At 40.2% G+C, this 26,289-nt stretch overlaps 1 protein-coding gene across 12 annotated transcripts in view; it reads left to right on the top strand.

Annotated features, from left to right (window-relative positions):
• FRY (FRY microtubule binding protein) overlaps nt 1–26,289 on the top strand; it is a 608,287-nt gene that overhangs the window by 227,442 nt on the left and 354,556 nt on the right. The window contains exon 1 of one of the 12 annotated variants that reach the window (XM_059684108.1): nt 20,146–20,374. The exons of the other annotated variants lie outside the window; for them this stretch is intronic. Within the exon in view, the coding sequence (XP_059540091.1) occupies nt 20,314–20,374 (61 nt within the window). The 5' untranslated portion in view covers nt 20,146–20,313. Of the gene's footprint in view, nt 1–20,145; nt 20,375–26,289 lie in introns of those variants that run through there. 12 annotated transcript variants of the gene reach the window in all.

Genomic DNA, 26,289 nt, shown 5'->3' on the forward strand with positions numbered 1-26,289 from the left:
GCTCTAGGTAAATAGATTGCCTGTGACTTTAGAAAATTATAAGCGGTTACTTTAAAATTTACAAGTTAGAGCACCATTTAGAAGAAAAATTGCATTTCTTTTTTTTAAAAAAAACTCTGCTTTTCAATTTTGAGTTTTTGAAAGCCACATTTTAAACAAATGTCTCCTAAAAATTAGGCCTTGCAATTGAATGACTAATGGCCTTAGCTAGTAGTATCACATACTATTTCAGCTCCTCAAATATAATCTCCTGCTTGTCTAATGAGAATTTTAGCTTCCTTGGGGAGTTTAGAGAGAAGCCACGACTTGTGTTGGGCCAGACTGAGTATTCTGTTTCACTTCCCTGCTTTGATGGTGGCCTGAGGCCTATTCTCATCTTTTCTTCCAGGTTGAGTGTGCATGACAACCTGTCCTGTTTCTCTTTTATTTGACTGAATGAATACAATTGCAAGAAAATAGGAAAGTAAGAGTCATTTTAGTCTTACCTTGTGATGGGAATGCTAATCCTAGTCTTATGCCAATGGAGATATCAATTTGAAGATGTTTGAAACCTGGCCCATTTTCAATTGAAAAAAAGAACAACTTTTTTTTGTTTTTTTTTTTTAATTTATTTTATTGATTTTTTACAGAGAGGAAGGGAGAGGGGTAGAGAGTTAGAAACATCGATGAGAGAGAAACATCGATCAGCTGCCTCCTGCACACCCCACACTGGGGATGTGCCCACAACCAAGGTATATGCCCTTGACTGGAATCGAACCCAGGACCCTTCAGTCTGCAGTCTGACACTCTATCCACTGAGCCAAACCGGTTAGGTAAGAACAACTTTTTTTAACTAACAATTTTAAATGCTTGAACTTTAAGAAAAATAAATATTTATTAGTGATGAAGATTCCTCCACATTTTAAATATCCAAAAATCTGTTTACCTTCACTTCTTTTTTGTTAACCATTTTATTAGGCATTTATTGCTTATTATGATTTTCTTAGAGGGGCAAAGAGTTCAAAATCAAATTATTATTTTTTGAAGTTCGTCAGCTGCTTTACTGAAGAAAATATATAAATTGGAAAGGATTGAGTACAATTCTGAGTTGACTTTCATTTCTAAACCCCAAATCCCTCTTGACACTAATCACAGTACAGTAACCTACATGCTGTTCACAAGTAGAATGGTATGGTTAATACATAGAAGTAATTTTTGCCATCAAGTGATTTGGAATGTGTGTTATTTTAGGATATTTTTGCTATAAATAACTGAATAATTTCATAATGGCTAAAAGAATAAAGACTTTTAATGGGCTTGCCTAACCCACAGCCCGGAGATGGGGGATGCAGATGCGTTGAGAAACACAAGAACCCAGACATTCCCATCTTCAGACTTGTCACTGCATGATCACAAGATGGCCACTTCAGTTCTAAACATTTTTGCTTTACTTAAGAGTCTGGAAGGAAGGAGGCCCAGGGTGGGTCTTTCTTTTGGAAAGAAGAGGATTTATCCAAAGATCCTGGCAGACTTTCACTTGCCTTCCTCTGACTGGAACTGGGTTGTATGCCACTCACTGGCCAGGTTGACTGGGATTACCGTGTTGGCTTAGACAAATCAGGATGCTTATTGCCCCAGTACTGGGGTGGGCCCACCTTCTGTAGGACAAAGATTTCTACCTGCTACCCAAATAAAATAGGGATTCTTTTACCACGGGAGAAGAGGAGGCAGCCAATAGTAGCCACCTTAAAATATAAACTGTACCTTGGTAGATTTATCATTTTCTTTCATCTTCTCCATGACCCTATTTTACACATACCATTGTAAGTGTCAGAGCCAGGAATGAAACCTAGACTCTAGGATAAATGCCAAACAATGCTACCTATCATCATTATTCGCAAGATAAAATTATGAACAGTGAATGAAATTGATGAAACTCAAGTCAGAGCAGAAGTATACTGGTTTATTGAAATCTGTCATTAGCTCAAAATGAACAAATACAGTAATTATTTATTTGAAGGCCATCCAACAGTAGTAGACAAAATATCCTTAATAATTCTGGAAGGAAGGAAGGAAAGAAGGAAGGAAGGAAGGAAGGAAGGAAGGAAGGAAGGAAGGAAGGAAGGAAGGAAGGAAGGAAGGATCTTTAATTTTGCCATTACCAAAAAAAAAGATAAAATGTTTTCCTGTTTTCAGATATTTCCATTTATGTTGAAATACCAATATTATCAATGAGGTTGAAATTTGAATTTTATTGTTCAGACTTAACTACAATTTGAAAGGATTTTTTCACTGACTATTTTACCTAAATATGGCCTCCTTAAGCTGCATCTTGCAATGGTCTAAGAATAGTTAGACCATTTGTTTCAGCCACTGTGCTAAGCACTATCTCATTTAAACTTCATCAGATCTTGTTGCGCCAAATACCATTTTATAGATGAAAAAACTAAAACAAATAAACAAGTAGCCTTCCTCAGGCAAGTGTTTTAGTAAGTACTCGTGGCCAGGTTCAAATTTGCTTCTGGCTCCAGGACCTCTATTCTTACTGGTGGCCCAGCAGGAGCCCTTCCCAGCCCTCTTCTCCTCTGTTCATCCTCTCTCCCCCTCCTCACACCCTAATGGCTGAAAGAGTCAGCTTCTTGATTTCTCAGCCTTCAGTGCAAACTTGCAACTGCGGTACCATTTCTGGGGGGAACTCCTAGAATGTCTGTTTCTTCCTGAAAATATGAAGAATGCATCTTCGGCTACACTGCTTGACCTGCTGCTTTCAGCCTTTAAGTACTGTATGTGTAGACAGCAGAACAATAATTTTAAATTCTAATACCCTAAAATGACTTCAAGCTGAACAAGAGCCAAGTCGCTGCTCTTAGGACAGGATTGTCTAGTAAAAGTGACCTACATAAATCAATAATCACAAGAAAATATGACAGTAATCAACCTCACGAAAGATGAACTGTGTATATGAGTAAGAGTGATCATTGTTTGTACATAAATATCACTCATTGACCCCTGAGGCCAGGTTTTCCCTGTTATTTCCATGTGTTGCTGATAGTCATCGTCAAAGCTGAATCTTTTCTTCCCACCCATGTGTAGTTGTGACCTCATCTCTCTCCTCCAGGTCCCTCGTGCTCAGCTTCCTCATAAAAAATCCTGGATTTCACTATCAGTCAATCCCACCCAAGAAACTGGAGTCCTTTTCAACCTTTTCTGTTATTTATTCACAACATTCCTAAAATGCCTCATGCTTTCCTTTCCCAATGACATTTCCCACATCTGCATCTTGGTCACTATCACCTCTGCCAAGGCCTGGTTCCAGGTCATACACCTCCCAGCCAAAGTATTCAAAACTCGTTCTTGCTGGCCTCTCTGCTGCCATCACCTTCCAGGACAGTCGGGTCCTGGTCACAGCTCTGAGTGTGATCTTCACCTTTGTTCCTGTGATTGTGTATTGGTGCTGAGAGTGGTGTTTCTTACACAGGGATTGTGTAACAAGTGCTTTTGATGTTGATGGTCACAAACACATTGAATAATTAAGATGTCATTATGAACTGAAAGTCATTATCTGAATTCATTTAGTTACCCATATGTATCCAAACCATTAATTTTTTGGTAGGTTTGAGAGTTCTGTGGCATGCAGAAATGGACTCAGTCCCTGACCCATAGTCTGGAATCATGGTCATGACCACAGGTGGTAAGGGACTATTATTGTAGTGCTAGAAATGCTCTTTAAGGTAAAAGGAGTAACATATATGATTGTGTGTGCATTTTCATGCTGCTGAGATGTAAAGAGCCTGGGTTGGATAGGCCCAATACAGAAATTAAGAAAAAAAATTAAGAATAAAGAAATTAAGCTTTGCCTGAAGTTACGTTAAAGACCGAAAGATAAGTATAATTATCTGGTTAAAATATTAAATGAGCCCAGGCAAAGGATCTAACCAGTGATCAAGTGTATACACTTTAGTGATAGAAGGCCGAAGGCCCACTGAACAATTCTCAAGTGTCCCTTATACTCAAAATAAGTCATCAAACTGTCCTGATAAGCTCATTCAATATCATATTGTTTTGCCAGACAAGGTCTTTGTTTTCGGGGGTGACTAAAACACTGTCACTTCTGGGCCAGGAGAATGAAAACGCTCTTCAGACTCTGGAAAAAGGACAGAGAGAAATTGTTGATACTGTTCCTAGGATGTCTTTCTCCATATCAGTCTGCATTTGATTGGGTCTGTTTTATACTGAAAGATGATGACTTCGTTGTTTTGTTCAGTTCATTGTTTTCATGAAGTTTCTGCTATTGACCCACACAATGGAGAGAAGGTTAGAATGTTCTTCATGGAGTGTTAAGTTAATGGCAAAGGCCTAGCCATGCCTGACAGGGCTAGGGCTGGCAAAGTTATGCGCACTCAGAGTCGGAGTCCAAGCCTCTGTCTCTTCCACCTTAAGTGGGAAGTTAATCACGTCTGGAAGAGTGAACCCGGAGAATCATCCCATTTAGGCTATTTGCTTTTAAGTTTTTCTTGATGGAAACAGGAGTGCCACTCTTCACTGTGCCCTGCTGTAGAGGGAAGTGATGTAACACTGGTCAGGTGGCACAAAGAAGAAAGGCCCTTTGTGCCAACCTAGTTTTCCATTGTGTTCCCTGTGAGGAGAGGTGTAGTACCCACATTGGGCAGTAGCTCAGACCTGTGGGTCCTTCTCCACATGGAGGAGCCATCGTGTTTTACTTTGCTGTTATCTCTTTTTTATTCTTATGCTTTTGACCACTGGATTTATTCATTTTGATTGTAATAATTTGTGTTATGAACATGTACTTTGCCTCAGCCACTTACTTGCTTTGTGACCTTGAGTATTTAAACTCTGTATCTTTATAAAGAATAATATCTTTTTATGTATGTATATATACCATCCCATAGCGCCATAACAGGGTTAACATGGATGAAATGTTTAGTATGCAGCCTCATTCTAGTAATTGCTTGATAAGTGGTAGCCATTATTATTATTAATTTACCTATTTAATGCTTGTCTAAATTCCTCTGTGAGTTAATGGTTTTATTATGTCTTCCCACTAACAAGACAATATGACCAGGAATTGATGAATCCTGGAGTCTCTTTGTGACATCATTGTCACAACTAGGTGATCTGACATTTTGGTAAAGAGGTGTGTTTCTGGAACTTCAGAAAGTAAAATGTTGAAGACGTCCCAGGTGAAATACCTTTATTTCACATTCACAGTTGTGTAAAATGACTGAATACGAGCCCTGTGTGAGGATATGCTACTGTGGCAGCATTTCCGGCAAGTGTCACATGAATTGAATCTGAAGCATGTGTTTATTGGACTGGAGTCAAATTTCTCCCCAAGTGTCACCTTCAGGGTTCAGTCTTCTCTGACCATCCACTTCCCCTACCCTTCCTACACACTTCCATTATAGCAATGGCAACTTTGTTGTGTAAGTATGCTTTGCCAATCTAGGTCCCTCCTGGATAAGAGTCAATGGCTGTTCATTGTTATATTTCCCAGGACATTTCACAGTACAGGACATATTGACTCTTGTGAATTAATGTTTAAATGTTGATGGAGTGAATAAAATTACCTGGATGGGTCTGGGAGCTTTATAAAGGCCAAACTTAACTTATCCTGTCAATGGATCAGCCCCCAGCAAGCAATAGCAACATTTTGTATTTTGGGGTCTTTCTCTCTCTCTTTTACTAAAAGCAGTAACTCAACATCTAATCTTGAGATAAAGTCTCTTTTCTTCTGTGACCCTCACCTGTGTGTTTTTTTTAGTGGATTCTACAAATTAGATTGTATCATTGTGTTCACTGAATCCTGGGTAGATGTGTCCAGGAAGCTCAAAATGAAGTAGAGTGAAATAATTTTTAATTTATGTAGTGATCAGCCAACTTGAGAGAATATTTATGTGATGGTTTTTTGTTTTGTTTTTTGTCTTTTGATCAATCAACAGTGTCAAAGATTGCTTTCTATAAAAATTTTTGACTTATTCCCATATTTGTTTAAATGTCATTTAAATTACCTGGATCTAATTAACCTTCCAGCCACTCTTGTTTGTTTGTTTGTTTGTTAATCCTCACCTGAGGATATTTTTCCATTGATTTTTAGAGAGAGTGGAGGGAAGGGAAGAGACAGAGAGAGGACATCGATGTGAGAGAGACATAGACTGGTTGCCTGCCGCACGTACCCCTACCAAGGCCAGGGATGAAGCCTGCAACACAGGTACCTGCCATTGACTGGAATTGAACCCAGAATACATCAGTCCACAGGCCTACACTCTATCCAAACTGGCTAGGGCACCTTCCAGTCACTTTTACCAAATTGGAAGGAAACCATTCTCAGTGAAATTACTGAGTTAATTTAATTCTTTACTGGTCGAGGTCTTTTCTCCGTGTGAGAGATGCTGGTGTTTCATATTTGGAGAAACTAGCTGGTTGCCTTACTAGAACTAAAGTTCTGAACACAAAGATTTTATCATGATGAATATGGTGGATGTACTCAGAGCATCATCCCAAACTGGACATAGCTGAATCAGCTTCAGTAAGCCCTGAGAGTGAATCAACAGCCCTCCCCTTCCCTTCTTAAAGTATTAGATGCCTAATAGTGTAGGGCACAGAGGTGGGTAAGGACACTGTGAGTCCACAGGCTTACCTCTCTCCTTCTGTGGGCTTTCAACCAAAGGCGGCCTGCTTTGCTGAGGGGGAGACACAAGGAAGTTGCAGGGAACAAAACTGCTGATTAGATACACATTCTGCTTGTCTCATGCATTGTGTTTGGACTTAGGGATACTTCCACCCAGAGGAGAAAGTGATTCACCATTTTATGGGAGGGAGGAGGCTGAGGAATAGGCTGTGACATTGGAACTTGAGGAATACTACAGAGAAGAGGGAAGAGCATGAGCAAATGTAGGGAGGTGTGAAAGTGACCGGGTTTAGAGAGTGACCAGGTTCAGGGAGTGACAGCTGGATCCCAGGGTCCCGGAAGAAGAGTGACAGATGGTATGCACAGGCAGGTTGGGTCATATTATAAGGAGAATTGAAGGACCTGCTGAAGGCTCTGGGCTCTCTCCTGAAAGCATAAGGCAGGCCTCACAGGTCTTTAAGCAGGCAGCCACATAGTCAAATCCCAGCTGATTTGGGGAATCTTTGCTGAAAATGGAGGTAGAGTGAATCATTTTGAGGATAGCCCAAGTAAGAGATGACAAGGACTCACAGTAAGGCCATAGTGGAAGTGTGTGGAGAGGAGGGAACAGGTCCAAGCACCTTGTCTAAGATAGAATGGCCAGGATTTTGTATCCTCCGTTGATCTAGCCTGTGCTTTGTTTTAATGCGTGAAGTTATGTAGCTCATGCGAGCTGCTTAAGGAAAGAGAGAAACAGAAGTAATTGCCCAAGGAATCGTGTTTTGAAATTATATGTTGAATAGAAGCTGTGCTCTTTATATAGGATATTTTTGTTGAGATCAAAAGGTGATGCTAGAGTTCTCTCTTGACAATACTCAATGGATTTATTGCAGCAAAATAACACAGAGGCATTTGCAGCTGCTGTGTGTAGCCTATGGTGAATTTGTTTCATGGTTATTCCCAGGTTATAGGTTGACAAAGATTTTGTTTTGTTTTATTTGTCAATGAAATATAAAATTTAGATAACCAAATGACCTTGAATCACTGAAATGTACAAATAAGTGTCTTATTAATACTGCCTAGTCTTCTGGATACTTTGCAATAGTTGTGGGGTATCAATTAATCTACACTGTCTAACCAATTTTTACATATGAAATTCTCCCAGGAAAATATACTTTAATTTTCACAGGAAACTGATGTATCATAAAGGCTCCCAAAGATACCACTTCTTAAGAAACAAGTCCAAGCGGATTTGTGTTAGCTGCTTTTATCATATTCGCAGTCATACATGGTTTGGCAGGTCACTTTCTTTCTACTTTTTAGGGAGAATAGTGTGCTTTGCTGGGCCATGTACACTTTCATAAACCCCTCTAGGAGAAAATTTCTCCTAGCCTTAGGTGAATTGACACTGACATGTTTGTTTCTGTGTTTGTTTCTGTGTCTAAATTTAATCCTTTTAGGCTACTTAACTCAGAATCTCCCAATGCCTACTCCCTGCCCTTAAGTGGGGAAACGTCTAGAAGTTTTATTAACTGTTATGATCTGCCCGAGCATGACAGTAACTACTCCAGAATGCCACTGAATGCTCTTCTAGCAATTAATAGGTAATGGCCAATGATATGTCATCACATAAGAAAGTAAGGCAGACTCACCTAAGGACATAATAAGATGTTGTAAAGTTTATGCCTATACTGTGTTGTGCATTCTCAGTTCTCTGGATGAATAAAAGAACTTAAAATTAATCTATAATTATATTTCTACCACATACAGTATTTCAGGAAGACATGTCAGCATGTGGACAAACTCTGAAAATGTCACTTACTGAGGATTATTCAAGTAGATGAACTTATAGAAATACAGTTGAGAACAGAGATAATAACTCAAATTGAGAGATTATGTAGTAAGAAAACTTCATCCATATAGATACATATTTAACATATATTTTTATTGATTTCAGAGAGGAAGGGCAAGGGAGAAGAGATTGAAATAACAATGATGAGAGAGAATCACTGATCGGCTGCCTCCTGGATGCCCCACACTGGGTGGGGATGGAGCCAGCAACCCAGGCATGTGCCCTGAGTGGGAATCGAGCAGTGAGCTCCTGGTTCATAGGCCTACGCTCAACCACTGAGCCATGCTGGTTGGGCTATAGATACATATTTCACCCCTTCTGATTTGGGAGGGAGCTCAACATTAGTGCATCCCAGTATGTAGTTGGATCAGCAAAATATCTGTTTCCCTCTTATTTGGTTAAAGGAGGTTTTGTGGTACAAGTGGAATTTTCAAAAGGTGTTTGAAAGAGATGTGTTGGCAGGATTGGGAGGAAAAGGAATATAAGCACAAAGTGTGTAGTTAGAGTGAAAAAGCAAAGGAAGGGAGTGGTGCAGTGGCTGGCCAGAGTAGGTGGAAGGGAATTCCAGAACCACGTCCCGGAATGAGAAGGAGCCCACCAAAAACTTACAGGGACATTTCCCAGGTTATTTTCCGCTTAACTATGTTTAACTCTAATTACTCCTGAGTTTTCAGGTGGGAGTTAAGTCTCTGAGCCCAATAAACTGTGTGCACATGATGACAATGGTTGTGCTGTGGTAATAGTATAAATTGAAATAGTGGTGTGCCTAATGCAAGCCAGTATTAGGAATTCACAATTTTCATACAGTTTTACCAGCTTTCTTTCCACACAGATGTGGTTTTAAAAAGTTAAATTTGACCAAATCAACAAATATTCATTAAGAACCCACAGTGTGTAAAACCCTGAGGAGACCCCAGGATAAGAGAGATCATGTCAATACAGGAGCTATCACAAATCAATTAGTAATCATTTCCAATGTGGGTGATATAGACAGTGCTAAGGAAGTATTAAGATGTTTAAAAATACGGTCCCTAGTCAGTTTTATATTTTGACATTTATATGGATTTGGGAGCCATGAGATAAACTTTCATGGTGTCTTCGCTTCTCAGCTTCTAGGAGGCAATCTTGTGTAGCAGGAAGAATACACATTTCTGAGCCAGAAAAATTGCAACCGAGCCCCCTTTTTTGGCATTTATTGGCTGTGTGATCTTGAGCAAGTTACTTTGATTTTTCTCAGTTTTCAAATGCTGTAGAGATAACCATCTCTCAGTTTCACCCAGCCCAACACTTTTTGAAGTGATTAATAGATCTTTGCTTATTGAATCAACAAATCAATATTTTTATCACTTATTTGTGAATATATATGACTATAGGTATTTACTAATTAATGAATATGCAACATTGTGGCTTTTCTTAATGACTTTTCATGTTTATTCACAAAAATTGTTTACTATTTCTAAGTTTTATAGAGCAGTAATTGATCTGGAGAACAGCATGTGCAGTAGAAATATGAGACACCTACAAAGTTTTAAGTTTTCTAGTAGCAACATTAAACAGACTTTGAAATTAATTTTAATAAAGCATTTTACCTAATCTAATATATCTAAAATATTATCACTTACACATGTAAACAGAATAAAAATTATTAATGAAATATTTTACATTCTTTTTGAGGGGAATAATTCTTCAAAATCCAGTGTGTGTTTTACAGCATCAGCACATCTAAATTTGGACACCAAATTCATCAAAACTACTTGATTTATATTTAAATTTTATAAAATTTACACATACAAATGTAGTTCCCATATGTAAATTGTTCCAAACATACTTAAAATTGTGCCAATAACTGAAGCAGGCATCAGCTTTTAAATTTGCATTTAAACTAATTAAAAATAAAATTCAGTAACTCAGTTGCACCAGCCACATCTCAAGTGCTTACTAGCTAGATGTGGCTAGTGCTGAGCACCACAGATAGGATTATCTTGAATTGTTTTTCAGTCGGTCCTCAGACTTTTAGGCTGCAGAATTATTTCACATTACAAAATGAGGACATTCTAAACCTGGATTTCACTTTGGGAGTTGCCTTATACTGACTGTGCTTAATGGTGACTTCTGACATTCTGCCTGATAGAGCTATGAGATCTCCTTTGAACAAAACATTCTAGATCAACCTAGGGAATGTTTAGTTATGTCTGAAATGCTGCAGGATTGCCCTGGCCGAGTGCCTCAATTGGTTGGAGCATTGTCCCACACACCAAAAGGTTGCAAGTTCAATCCCCAATTGTGGCACTTACTGGAGGCAACTAATCAGTGTTTCTCTCTCTCTCCCTTCTCTCTCTCTCTCTCTCAAAAAAAAAAAAAATTTCCATAAAACATATCCTTGGGTGAGGATTAAAAAAATTTAAAATGCTGCAGAATTTACATGCCTCTGAATTCATTATCTTTGCAGATGAAGTCTGAGTCTCAGGCTGCATAACTTGCCCATGGTCCCATGGCTAGTGTGTGGCAGAGACAGCCCTTACACATGGCCATATGGGTCCATGCTGCCATGGAGTTCATATTTTGCCTCATTTGTGTGCAGGTGTCTAACTGATGTCCCTGATTTGGATACTTAGTGTCTTACATGAAGGAGTGCCCTTTCTGGGGCTATGTTTTAGTCCCCCAAATCTCACCAACCCCAAATACAAGGTGGCATGTGGAGAAGGACATGTTATAGACTGAGTGTTTGACAGACTCCTTGGACAGAGCAGGGTTGTAGAGATGAGGTTGTGGGAAAAGAGACCTCCTTAGTAGTAAAGAACTTTGTGACTATGCTTTCTGCCTGCTCCTTGACTGCACTTGTAAAGGCAAAATTTAACTTGACAGAAAAACTATCATTATAGACCTCAAAATAGTGATGCTTTTACTATGTACATTTCTATGTATAAATTTCCCTTGGAAATTTATCTTTTGCTTCTAAATAAAACTAGTACACATGCTTCATGGTAATGGCTGTGGAATATTTAGCTAAATAGTTCCCTAACATTCAAAATTTAACCAGTTCTTAGACACTGTTAGTTCCTATGTGTGTTTTTTTAATGGTCAAAAGTATATGAGCTAATTGCTTGAGCTCCTAGCATTAAACATTTCACCAGAATACAGATACTTTATAAAAAAGGTTAATGTTTCCAGGACCAGTCAAATCTTGATTCCAATGATGCTTTCTTAGATGCAAATAGTTATTTACTTTTATTCTAACTGTACCTACATGAATGCCAGTGAATAAATCAATCAGAGCTCCCATGGCCAGTTTTATTTTATTAAGTATTTAGATGTTCTGGATGAAAATCCTTCAGAAGGATTTTCACCCTTTGTTGATACAGCGTCATCTTCAACACACACCCCTTTTTGTTTTGAGCAGCTCTTCAGACACGTCCTTAAGGACTATTAAGGGTTTCTAAGAGGTTTACTCTAAACTGAATGGCATTGCCCTGCCTTTGATGTCATTGTCATTAATTGTGTGAATGCTTTCTAGAATTTTTGTATCTATTGAGTGATCATTTATTCTATCTTGCCTTTCAATTTCCTGTATCCAATTTTCTGAAGGTGTGAAAACTAAAAAAATAAGCTAGCTTGAATTATAGACAAAAAAATAGACTTGAAGTGAGAGCTTGCATTAGTCTATGTCAGTGGTCGGCAAACTCATTAGTCAACAGAGCCAAATATCAACAGTACAACGATTGAAATTTCTTTTGAGAGCCAAATTTTTTAAACTTAAACTATATAGGTAGGTATATTGTTATTAACTTAATTGGGGTACTCCTAAGGCTTAGGAAGAGGCATACTCAAGGGGCCAAAGAGCAGCATGTGGCTCGCAAGCCGCAGTTTGCCGACCACTGGTCTATGTCTAAAGAACATGAATTTTGTGACATTTATTAGGGACAGAGAAAAGGAAACCATGAGGCTGTTTTAAGGTAAGAAAAAAATTAAGGACAGCATAAGTGAACCCCAAGGTTTTTAAATTTACTTCCTGATTCTTCTTTATGTTTGAGTTGTATATGTGAAGTTACTTGCTTGATAGCTTTGTTTATGATGGTAACTACTTTGAACTCCTTTGCATTCTCCTGTCTGGGGAGACAGTTTACAGGATATTCAATTACCACTTATTAAATATTAGAGGCCTGGTGCACAACATTTGTTGGCCTGAGCCCTCTCGCAGTCTGGGACCCCTCGGTGGGAGCGGGCCTAAGCCGTCAGTTGGACATCCTTAGCACTGACACGAAGGTGGGAGAGGCTCCTGCCACCACTGCTGTGCTAGACAGCCATGAGGCCGGCTTCTGGCTGAGTGGCGCTCCCACTGTGGGAGTGCACTGACCACCAGGGGGCAGTTCCTGCATTGAGTGTCTGCCCTCTGGTGGTCAGTGCGTGTCATAGCAACTGGTCGTTCAGCTGTTCGGTCGATTTGCATATTAGCCTTTTATTATATAAGATTCACAGAAGCTATCAGTGTCTTCCAAATCTGGCAGCACTTATGGAGTCTTTACAAAACAGGCAGACTCTAGCCCAGCTGTGGGCAAACTACAGCCCGCGTTTGAAATGAATAAAACTAAAAAAAAAAAAAAAGACCGTACCCTTTTATGTAATGATGTTTACTTTGAATTTATATTAGTTCACACAAACACTCCATCCATGCTTTTGTTCCAGCCCTCGGTCCAGTTTAAGAACCCATTGTGGCCCTCGAGTCAAAAAGTTTGCCCACCCCTGCTCTAGCCTCATCAGAGGTTCAGATTCTGTAGGTCTTCTTGAGGTCTTGGAATCGTTACTTTTTATAGAACTCCAAGCTTTGGGCTTTTGTCAGACCCCTCCCCCCAAAATAAGTGAGTTAAATTCAAGAAACAGAATCAATGTTGTCTAAAATAATATAATTAAAATATTGTAAGCCAGAGAACGATTCAATTAGGGGTTGCACTTATGGTTGGAGAAGTGGGGATTATTTATAAGCTGTTTAATGGAAATCCTAAACAAAAACTTTTTGGAGAAAAAGCATTTAGAGTGTTTCTAACACGTATAAATGTTTTCCCTTCTCATTAACATCTAATCCATTCTCGTTACTCTCTCCAAGGTTGGGTTTAATTTATAAGAGAACTAGAGGCCCGGTGCACAAAAATTTGTGCCTTCTCGCAGACTGGGTCCCCTTGGGAGATAACGACCTGCTGGCTTAGGCCTGCTCCCGGGTGGCAGAGGGCAGGCCCAATCCCTAGGGGCAGCCCCTGGTCGGGCTCAGAGCAGGGCCGATTGGGGAGTTGGGGCGCCGCCCCCTGTCATGCACAGAGCAGGGTGGATCAGGAGGTTGCAATGCCACCCTCAGTCACGCTCAGGGTAGGGCTGATTGGGGGGTTGGGGCACCGCCTCCTGTCACACTCAAGGCAGGGTCGATGGGGAGGTTGCGGCGCCACCCCCTGTCACGCACAGAGCAGGGCCAATCAGGGGGTTGGGGCCCTGCCCCCTGTCATGCACAGAGCAGGGCCCATCAGGGGGGGTTGGGGCTCCGTACCTTGTCACGCACAGAGCAGGGTCGATCAGGGGGTTGGGGAGCTCCCCCCTGTCATGCACAGAGTGGGGCCGATAGCTGAGTTGGGGCACTGCCCCCTGTCACACACAGAGCAGGGCCGATCAGGGGGTTGGGGCACCGCAGCCTGTCACACACAGAGCCGCAGGGCAATCCGGGGGTTGGGGAGCTCCCCCTATCAGGCACAGAGCAGGGCAGATAAGGGGGTTGGGGCACCTTCCCCTGTCACGAACAGAGCAGGGCAGATAGGGAGGTTGTGACCCCGCCCCCTGTCACACTCAGAGCCTCAGGGCGATCAGGGGGTTTGGCGCTGCCCCCTGTCATGCTGATCCTGGTGCCGGGAGGCCTCGTAGCTCCGCTGATCCCGGTGCTGGGAGGATTCGCGGCTCCGCTGATCCTGGTGCTGGGAGGCATATTACTCTTTTACAATATAGGATAGAGGCCTGGTGCACGGGTAGGGGCCGGCTGGTTTGCCCTGACGGGTGTCCTGGATCAGGGTGGGGATCCCCACTGTGTGCCTGGCCAGCCTGGATGAGGGGATGATGGCTGTTTGCAGCTGGTCACACACCCTTCAGGGTGGGGGTCCCCACTGGGGTTCCTGGCCAGTCTGGGTGAGGGGCTGAGGGCTGTTTTCAGGCTGGCAGGTGACTGAAGCTCCCAACCGCTCCGTTTTTTCTTTGCTTTTTTTATTCTGGGCCAGCTTTAGCTCTGAAGCTTGGCTCCAGCTATTAGGCCTCGGCTGCTGAAAGCAGGTATCTGGTTTGTTTGGGTTCTATAATCGAAACACTGTTTCAACTCCAGCTCAGAGATCCCGGCTGGCTGAAAGCAGGTTTCTGGGGTTTTATTTAGATTCTATATTTGTAACAATGTTTCAAACTGCAAGCTCAGAGGCCGGCAGCGGCAGGCGGGGAACGTTGGAGTCCTCCGTCACTGAAGCAAGCAAGCCTCATGTTCGCTTCAAGCTGCCTGGCTGCCGGCCGCCATATTGGCTGGCAGTTAATTTGCATATCGCCCTGATTAGCCAATGGGAAGGGTAGCGGAGGTATGGCTAATTACCATGTTTCTCTTTTATTAGATAGGATGGCTGACACTTGGAGGTTTAAAGTGAGTCTCTGTAGGTTCAGACAGTCTGTACTCATAAGCATCTCACACCTGTTGGTAGAACACTGCCTTAACCATGATTTGGTTCCACTGTTTTCCAAGGCCTTCTGGGTAAACATCTGCAGGTCATATTTGTTTGCTGCATATGTCTTCAGGTAATGATATGCTTGGCAAATGCCACTACAACTAGAGCCATGACTTCTAAGCACAATTGCACAGGGAAGACAGCAGGTGATGTTTGCTTGTGTTATACTTAATTTGGTTCCTAACTTAAGACAGCCTCAGAAGTTCTTTTTCTCTGAAAGATTTGTTAATACAAATGATTTATGTTAGTCACAGAAAAATAGTAAAATGATATAATAATACTTTTGGCACTGGCAACTATTGTTAACGGCCATATTTCTGTGATAATATTTTAATACTTGTATTTATTAAATTTCTATAAAGGCTAATATGCATGTGATTATGCAAACAATTGTAACCTTATTATTACTGAACTATTTTATTAAATTTATCCCAAACTGATTCTCAAGTCTCAGTGAGAAATATTGGACTTTTAATACCAATGATGAAAAAATAATCATCATTAGCTTAAGTTTCTTATCACTCTAGATCAGGGCTGGGCAACCCCTGGCATGCGTGCCAAACATGGCACGCCAGTAACTTTTGCTGGCACATGAAACCCTCTCTTATAATCTTCCATTTACAATTTTTTTCTTAATATTGACTTTTTTATTTTTCAGATAAATTCAGTGTAGGTGCATCTTAGATAAATAATTTTACATAACAAGTTATCTTAAAGACCATAGACATGGATTGACGAGAGAGGGGAAGAGCAATTTCTATTCCTCTGCCTTAACTCTCCCTGCCTTCGTAGATCTGACCAGTGTTTTGGTTTCATCCACATACACTTGTGAATCTTTGTTCTCAGTGATGACTTTTGTTAAGTCTCGCAATAGGAGTAGCCTGACAGATGAAAGTAGTAGCTCGTGCATATCTCTGAAGGTCACGAAATATAAACCTGATGTAAAATCTCTGTCATCAGTGATGCAGCAGCAAAAGTCCCACTGATAATATCAAACGGAGTCATAAAGTTTTTTGTCAGACTATCAGTGTAATGTATACGTTAAAAAATAAATGCATTTTTCATCATCATATACTCTGTTTTTATTGCTCGAATGAATTTTATTATTTCTTCAAGGTTCTTCACATATGTACACCTTAAGAGATATCAAGTAGGCGTAACATGTTCTCAAAAAATTAGGGTTGGCAGACAGAAGAATTTTGAGTCAGAGATTTTTCTGGTTTTGCCATGCACTCACAAAAAGGTTGCCCACCCCTGCTCTAGAGTTTTGAATGATATTAAAGTGATATAATCAGTGGCTCTCAACCTTCCTAATGCTGCAACCCTTTAATACAGTTCCTCATGTTGTGGTGACCCCCAACCATAAAATTATTTTCGTTGTTACTTCATAACTATAATTTTGCTACTGTTATGAATCGTAATATAATTATCTGATATGCAGGATGTATTTTCATTGTTACAGATTGAACATAATGAAAGCATAGTGATTAATCACAAAAACAATATGTAATTATATATGTGTTTTCTGATGGTCTTAGGTGACCCCCGTGAGAGGCTCATTCCACCCCCAAAGGGGTCGCAACCCACAGGTTGAGAACCGCTGGATATAATCATTTAAATATTGATTTTATTCTCCAAGCTAAAAAAAAAATAAATAAAATAAAAAAAAGTCTTGAGTTTGTGTCTAAAAGGCTATTTTCTGCTTTCCATAATATAATTGAGTAATTGACTATAATTAAGAAAGGTGAATAGAATCTAGAGGCTACATTTAATGAGTGGTTACATGACTAACCTTCATCCTTATACTGTAGCTATCAGTCAGCCAATAGCCTAAGAATAGTCTTTCCTGGAGCAGTGAGGTAAACTAAATGCACTCAGGAACTTTCTTAACAACTTCTAAGCTTGTGAAGGTAGAAGAACCATGTTTGAAGTTTTATTTGCACTTAAAAATATTTACAAGTCATGCCACTGTGCCACACAGAAGCAGAAAGAAACTTTTTATGAATATTAGATTGTTAAAGAAATAAAAAGCATCAACTTCAAAGTCATTATTCAATTAGAATAGGAGAGTAATTGTGGAACTATTAATTAAACATGCCAGCAATCCAGTTTATTTTATTTGTTAAATTGAGATTACACTGATATAGTTTGTTTGTTTTTCTAATCCTCACCTGAAGATATGTTTTTTCTTGATTTTAGAGAGAGAGGAAGAGGGGAGAGAGATAGAGAAACATCGATGTGAGAGAGAAACATTAATCGGTCGCCTCCCGTAACATAGATATGATCTCTGACCAGGAATCAAACTCACAACCTTTTAGTGTATGGAATGATGCTCCAACCAACTGAGCCATCCTGCCAGGGCTACATGGTATATTTTAAATGCATGATATTTATTGTCAGGGAATAAATAATCCCTGAGTAAATTTCTCCTGATCATGAAGCTTAATCCTTAAAGTGTCAAAACATTCCAATTTAATAAATTTTATAGAATTCTTGCACTTTAATATTCACAGTATGTGTCTGGAAAGGTCCCAGGTTCGATTCTGGTCAAGGGCATGTACCTGGGTTGCGGGCACATCCCCAGTGGGAGATGTGCAGGAGGCAGCTGATCGATGTTTCCCTCATCAATGTTTCTAACTCTCTATCTCTCTCCCTTCCTCTCTGTAAAAAAATCAATAAAATATATTTAAAAAAATATGTTCATTATTAATGATTCCATAATATATGGGTATCTTTGGGGTTCTAGAAATGTTAAGAGCTCTTTTTTTATATTTAAGTATCCTGAGGCTGCTTATCCTTCATAAGTTTTATGTCTGCTTTTTGTTGTTGTTTTCTGACGTTTTTATGAATATCAGCCATCAGCTGACAATCGTCACTCATTCAACCATCAGTATGCCACCTATAATTTGTTGAGAAAACAGGATTGTTAGAATGATGCCTACCTCAGGAGGACTGGACATGGGTGAAGTGAGGTAAGGACACTGTAACAAGGACTCTGAGTTTTAATAGACGGATTTCATGGCATCTGTTTTGATTATTTATTAATTAAACTTTTACTGGACCCTCAGGATCCAAAGGTGGTTCATTCCCATAGGCTGCCCCCCACACCAGTGAGAGCCAGGCTGCCCCAAGACAAACAGAGTAGGGAGGGCAGCAAAGAAGCCTGCATATTCTGGATTCAGCTGGGTTTTGAACATGTAACATGTCTGGGGAAAGAAGTAGGTAATTTGGGGGCTTCTCTTAAATGTATTCAAAGGCAAATACTCTAAGGTTGCCATTCTTTAGAAGTCCCAATGTATATTAAGGAAAGTACTCGATATAAATTAATCAGTGTAGTAACTCTAGAGTCTGACAAACCTGTATTTGAATGACTTTGAGCAATCTTACTTCTATTCCTCTTCATCAACTCTGAAATAGAGATGGCAATACCCACCTTACAAGGTTGCTGTGTGGACTGAATAAAATAATACATGAAAAGTGCCAAGCAGGGTACCCGAATCAACTTTGGTGCCCCATGAATATTAGTTCTCTTTTCTACTTTTTCTTTATTGCACCTCTCTTAAATATTGTTTGTTAATTGGTATCTCTAAAAAGAATGAAAAAATACAATGACAAACACGTGTTAAATATTTTTATGAGGCTGTTTTAAGTAATGTTCTTTTAATGGGATGACAGTTACATCATTGAAAGGTTGGTCTAATAATAGCATTAGAGACTTGAAGCTGACAAAGTGCAAACTTTCAGTTGATTCTGGATTCTAATTTAGATATAGAAGAGGAGAATCAAAAAAGTAGCTGTATTACTCAAAACACAGATAGCTCCACAGGCACACTATTATAATTGTTTTGGCCACTTTGGGTGAAACATGAACTAAATGGCCCATATGCACCTCAGTCAACACTTTTAAAAAGGTGTCATAAAACCTGAGACATAGTGGTACCATGGGGCTCTCTGCTGGCGCTTAGCTTGCTGAATCATGTTAAGTGCTCAATTTGCTAATTGAAACACTTTTCTCCTTCCTGTGAAATGTTAGTTCAGTGCTCCAGATCATACTGTTTTGTAATTCCAACCTATATTGCTAAAGAAAGCCTTCCATTACTTTGAGTAAAACAATAATAGAAACTGCCTGGGCTTCCTACACTTCACAGCTGTATTAGTAAAGAAATGGATTTTCATTGACCCTCATGAAGTCCTTCTGTCAGAAGTAATGCCCATTGAAAGACGAATTAGTCACACTTGTGTTTTGCTTTTAGGTAACTCCACTTTCCTTCTTGGTTTCCTCACTAGCCTAACCCTGTTTTCTTTTGAAGGTGGAACAGGTATAATTTGCCAAAATTGTCTCCTTCTTGGTCTTATCAATTAAGCTTTTAACTAGTCAATTCAGGCTGTGCCTTTTAAAATAATATAACTGTAGACTTAAACACAATCACTTCCCTTTACTAGTATGTCAGTGAAGGTTCATCATCTGATTTTCCGTAAGGATATAAGTTTCTCACTGACTCTTGTCTCCACATGGGGACTCTCAGCTCCTGCTTCAGTCTGTAAGAATTGAAACTGTTTCAAGCTGTTTGTATTTGTGGTCAAGAGCTCCTTGTCCCCAAAGCAATGGTTTATCACGCAGCCTGTGCAATCTCTGCTCTTACACTTCTTGGGTCACAGGAGTACAGCAGCCCAGGGGTTGAAATCTGTGGGTCAAACGTGTGTGCCTAGTATGCATGGACTGTGTGTGATAATGCTGTGTGGGTCCAGCTCAGGCCCAAGAGGGCTTGGAGCAGCTTCACTCATCTGTCAGCATTGCATGGCCTTGTGGATAAATATAGACACATGGGCACTCTGCGAGTTATAGGTCACTGTCTTACTGAGCAGCTAAAAATTGTCCCATTGGTGTGAACAGTCTGTCCTGGAAGGAAGACCTGTTTTAGTTTGTCTTCTACTGTAGGTCTTCAGCACCTGACTGAAAATACACCTTGGGCCCAAAATAAAAGCGTCCTCTCTTGTTGCCAAGACACTCATGGTGGTAGAGAGAGCGGGATCATGGAGCCTGTCATTATGTTTTTTTGGCTTGGGAGCATATTCTGTGAACTGGTTCCGGACTGTTAGTTTGGGTTCCTTTTAGGCTCATGGAGATTACAGCAGCTTGTTGGCGAAGATCTTGTGTGATCAGCTTCATCAAAGGGCTCGGTAGGTACTCAAGGCTGTGTGTGTGTGTGTGTGTGTGTGTGTGTGTGTGTGTGTGTGTGTGGTGGGGGAGGGCAGGGGGGAGTAAGTGATTGTTAAATGCTGAGTGTAGGGAGGGTCTCAGTGGGTGGAGTAGGGGGACCTATTATTTATAATGTTGCTGTTCAGAGACAGGAGGAATGCCTAGAGGTTTTCTGTTTGGGATTGCAGTATTTCAGGGATAAGATTTGGTCATTATTGTACTGAGTTTATGGAACAATAAACTATGATATAAAGGAATTTTCTGGGCGCTGAAGTTTCACTAAAAGATTCAGCATAACTGTCTGTTCTGTAAAATTGCCAATCAGTAAAAATAGCTAGTACATGTTTGGAAAATGGTTAATACCATCACATTCAGTATTAGAGCAGAGGTAGTATTTATGCTTGATTTCCTCTCAAGCATAAATATCTTTATTAGTTTTGTTTGAAACATTAAAATTAGCTGAAAGAAGCTTTTCATTTGCTTCTGCCTTAGCCTTCTCCAACATTTAAAAATTAAATGTTTTTCTTTTTTGTTTATGAATTTAAAAACAGGATACCATATGCCAACCAACATTAAATGGATCCAAATTGCATTTTGCTGCATCTTCTTTATCTGAGAGTAGCTTGGTTACATTAGTTCTAGCACAACCCTGCAGGCAATATTGTACAAGGGTTCTGAAAATTAATGAGAGAAAACTTTTATGGCATGGGGTTAATTACATGCATCTTAGATGTTGATTGTTTAACTTTCTATTTAATGAAGGTAGAAAAAGTTAATTTGTAAATGATAAACATAACATCTTACTCTAATAGAGGAAAAACATTTTGTTTATTAATGATTTGAGAGACTTAACTACTTGTTAATTATTCTACTGAACTGTCTCTAATGAAATGAATAGATATTTACTTATAATACCATTTCTGTTTTTCTAGAAGTAAAATCTCTATCAGTCATTAGTTTACCTCTTACTTAGTGGTTTATAAAGTAGAGGGTGTGTTAGGGAACCTTTTCTCTCTCAGGAGATTCTTTTTAATGTATAACAAGCATACAAGTTGAATGATAAAACTTACGGTTTCATATATTGTGAAAAATGCTGCATTATAACAGGACCTATGTGTAATGCTTCATATTTTTGTTGTTTGATATCTCTGGAAATGATACAGACCCTTACTGTGTTTCAACTGAACAGACCACTCCCATGGTCTGGTAAGCACCTTGATTCCTCTTTTACTCATTGCCTTTCTTGCTCACAATGTATAAACTTACCTTTTATAAGAGATCAAGAATAACTAATATGTTTCTGTGAATTGGTAGAGCTAGTACTATCTTAAATTATGAACTTAAGGTAGTCATGTATCAAGGACATTTTACACATAGTCATTGTACAGTTCCATAATTATTTACGAATTTAATAAAACTTAAAATATATTATGTGAGTTGGCATCTAAATAAATAAGCACATAGGAACCAGAAATTTAATAAATATTTTGATGTTGACAAAAAAACTAATAAGATTATAAAGGATTTTACTTATTCAGTTAATTTATTTACACATGTTTGTAGAGCTTCCACTAAGTCCTTCCCTTGCCATAGATGCTGGAAATCTACCTTGTGTTAGCATATCTATATTATAAAAGGCCTGTGGCCCTAACGCTGTAACAAACAAAGACTGGCGTGGGCGGGCAGGGCTGTGAGCGCGGGTGGGGGGAGGCCACATGCGCGATGGGCGGGCCTGCACGATTTCATGCGCTGAGCTTCTAGTATATTATATAATGCATATGCATGTCATATATACTGTACATATTTTTATGTGTGTTATTGCACACATGTGTGTATATATAGTAACAAAATGCATGTTGTCATGTATATTGTAACTATATGTATATTACTTTATGATATAATCTATATATATAAAAGCCTAAGCAACCATTATAACCTAACAACTGGAATGAGTGGTCAACCAGTCGCTATGATATGCACTGACCACCAGGGGGCAGATGCTCAATGCCGGAGCTGCCTCCTAGTGGTCAGTGTGCTCCCATGCCCCTCTCCCTCGGCCAGCTGGTCAATCTCCCATGGTCCCTCCCCCCTGCCGGCCGGCCCTTCAGCCAGGCTGAGGGACCCCACCCATGCACGAATGCATGCACCAGGCCTCTAGTGTACATTATATTAACAAAGACACATTAACATTAGACTCTGCTTCAGGTCACTCCCCTCATCATGTTATCTCTAAGGGGATCCTGGAGGAGAACAGCTAAAATTTTGGTTTGTGACCTTTATTTGTCAAAATATAGCAGTTTCTGGCATTGCTTTTTGGTGGAAGTCCCCACACGTACAGTCTGCACCATCCTCATTGTCCCTTTTGGGTGGGTCCCTGTGTAATGTGCCCACTAACACAGCTGCAGAAACTTCTGTTCAAACTTGTTCTCTTGCCTTGACGTCTGGCTTAAAGATGGTTCTAAGAAAATAGGTGAAGAAGCTGGGTTTGCCATTGGGGTAGGACTGAGCCTAATGTTCAGATAAAATCTGCATGTGACAGCTGTTCCCACAGCCTCCAGAGCCTTTTAGACCACAACCAACAGTGAGAAACATGCTTTGCATGATGCCCCTGAGCATGCACACTTACATATCTGTAGACACAGACTGAAAACAAGTTCTGTGAAATGGTGCTTGCCCTCACTTTGCAGTCTGCATCACTCTGCTGTTTGGTCTTCTGTGGCTTCCTGTTTATTGTCACAGTCACAATGGTCAGCACCCCTTAAATTGGCTTCATGGTCAAGTTACTAGTATGAGTCCTAACCTTCACTTTGACAAACTCGACTGTAAAGGTTTCATAAGCCAGACATTCTCAACGTACCATTAATCAAATTCTCTACTGAAGTAATGTGCTGTCATCCTTGATATAATATTCTACTCCTGGGCATATTGGTGCTTTATTTGTCAACATTCTGCTTGTTTGCAAAAAAAAAAAAAAGCTCTCTCAGTAGACTTGATGTCAGTATTGAATTGAATGTAGGGTTTCTAAGCCAGAAACAATTCACAACTTTATATGTCTTAATGCTTCCTACTCATTAATGCAACAAATATTTATTGAGTACTGGGTATTAGGCTAGAAAGTGAGGATGCAAGAGGAACAAAACAAATTCCTTAATTGTAGAGGAGGAAACAGATAACAAATATAAATATGTTACTATTAAATCAAGAGGCAGCTAGTGCTCTGTGGGAGGATAATCTGGGTGAAGAGATAGAGGCTGTATAGCAGAGGGAAGATGTGGTTGGCCCAAAGAACCTCTAATGAAACCAGAGGAAGTGAGCAAGTGAGCCACTATGAAGTGACCTTTTTCCCACTGATATAATTCCCCAAGCCCTATTCTCTTCTGCCTTGATGCCTTCTCTGACGGTATCTATCATCATTTATTTCTAGGTCTCAGCTTCACTGTCAGCAGTCCTGTCCTGACCCCACAATCACAGATATGTCTCCCTGTGTCTCTCTTGCAGCAGCTTTCACTGCACTTCCTGTTTTGTAATTATATTTCTGGGTGTGTTTGTTATATATTGCTTGTCTCCCCTGTGTACTATCCGCTGTGTGAGGACAGGAGTCATGCCTGCTTTTTCAAAACCCCCATCAGTTAGCACAATGCTTACAGTAGAGGGGCCTTCAGTACATATTTGATGACTGAATAAATGAATTAATGAATGCTGTTCTAAATTCAATTACTCTTCCATTGGCTCTTCAACCCAACACTTCCTTGTGGTATATTGGGACTGAATGTATTAAATTCTAAAAATCTTTCAGATTATCTTTTTAAATCTATATTTGTACTCTCCACAGAACTTTGCAGAAGACCTTGTCCACACTAAGATCTCAATGAAAATTTGTTATTTAGTGAATTGGTTAACTGATTTCACTCACAGTCTTTTGAGGCAAAAATATTTCCAAAAGGACTGAAATTATATTGTAACACAAGTACAACAAAGGGTGCCTGTTTAAATGACACCTACCTGCATTCACCCTTGCAGTGTTTTGTAGCTGTAAATGCTAGAATCTAGATTCACACCATCCAGTTCAACCCATTTAGTGAATGTGGAAGTATGTAGTTGGACTTGAAATCTTAGTGGACATTCAAACTTATGTGATTGACCCTGGATTATAGATGGTGTTCTAGTTCTTTTATAAAATAATCCTAATATATAAAAACCCTGGGTCTATCACAGCTGGAGGCTCAACCAACTGGAAGTCAGTCCTGCAGTCAGCAACCCAGCACTGACTGCTGAGGGGGCTGTGAATCAGGCCCAGAGAGAGGCATGAAGAGAGAAGCAGGGTCTGATCCATAGCCTCTGTGGCAGCTGTTGATCAGCACTTGCCTCTCTCTCTCCAGCAGCCGGGCCTCCATTTCTCTCCAGGCCTCCACCAGGGCTGCTAATCAGCACCCCCTTTCTGATCAGGCCCCGTTGATAGGCCCAGAGACACTGACTGGCATAGAAACCGACCAATCAGAACCAAATTGGCCAGCAGAGGAAGGCAGTTGGGGGCGAGATCAGGCCTGCAGAGAAGGGCAGTTGAGGGCAAGATCAGGCCGGCAGGGGAGTGCTGCTGGAGGCCATCAGGCCGGCAGGGGAGGGCATTTGTGGGGGAACCAGGATGGCAGGGGAGGGCAGTTAAGGGCGATTGGGCCGGCAGGAGAGCAGTTAGGTATTAATCAGGCCAGCAGGGGAGAGGTTAGGGGGTGATCAGGCCTGCAGGCCGAAGCAGTTAGGAGCAATTAGGCAGGCGAGTAGTTAGGAGCCAGCAGTCCCAGATTGTGAGGGGGATGTCTGACTGACGGTTTAGGCCCACAGGGATCAGGCCTAAACCAGCAGTCAGACATCCCCCAAGGGGTCCCAGATTGGAGAGGGTGCAGGCTGGGCGAGGGACACCCCCCATTGCATGAATTTCACCCACTGGGCCTCTAGTTTATATATATTTCTTTGTAATTGAAGTTCTAAGATAGCATTACATCATTATTGCCATTATAAGACATAGCAAACTTTTTGAAAATCAGCCTTATCTTTTCAAAACAATATTTTATTGTGACTTTTTTAAACAAACACAAAAGGAAAAGGAATAGTAAGATATACAACATGTTGCCTTCACTCAGATTCAACATTATCAAGATTTAGTCATGTTTACTTCATGTGCCTGCCATGCTGTTTCCTAACCTAGGTTGCCCCTTTGTTATCTATTCCTACCTGTCCTTTAAGACCTGGATCAAATGCCATGTATCCCACAATGTCTGGCTAATCAGTGGCTCAGAGGAGAGATGATACCTCTGTCCTTCCTAGGCCTAATACAGGATTTTATGAAAGGTAGACTCTTAGTACATAATCTTTCAAAAATATGGTAATATGTATCTTGAGTTTACAGCAAGGGATAAAGACAGGCTTCCTCTTGTGTTCACTTGCAATGTAGATAGTTGCCAGTCTCAGCAAGGTAAGTGGAACCAGAGAAGAAGTGAAGGTATAATTGGCAGGGTGAGGATTATTTGCAAAGCTTTCCTCTACAGAGAGGATAAACAATAGAATCTCACTAATTCATAGTACTTCAAAAGAAGGCAGGTGTTAATTACTATCTAAATTGTGAAAGTTATTTTTTTTAAGCTGTGTTTAATTTTTTTTAAATTTTGTTTTATTGCTTAAAGTATAACAAAGAGTATTACATATGTTTCCTCCCCACCCCCTTGACATTCCCCCTGCCTCCCCTATCCCCCAGTGTCCTATATCCATTGGTTATGCTTATATGCATGCATATAAGTCCTTAGGTTGATCTCTTACCCCCGCCTCCTGCCCCCAACCCTCCCCAGCCTTCCCGCTGTAGTTTGACAGTCTCTTCGATGCTACTCTGCCTCTGTATCTATTT

This window comes from Myotis daubentonii, chromosome 2 (assembly GCF_963259705.1).
Source record: "Myotis daubentonii chromosome 2, mMyoDau2.1, whole genome shotgun sequence".
Taxonomy (NCBI): Eukaryota; Metazoa; Chordata; class Mammalia; order Chiroptera; family Vespertilionidae; genus Myotis; species Myotis daubentonii.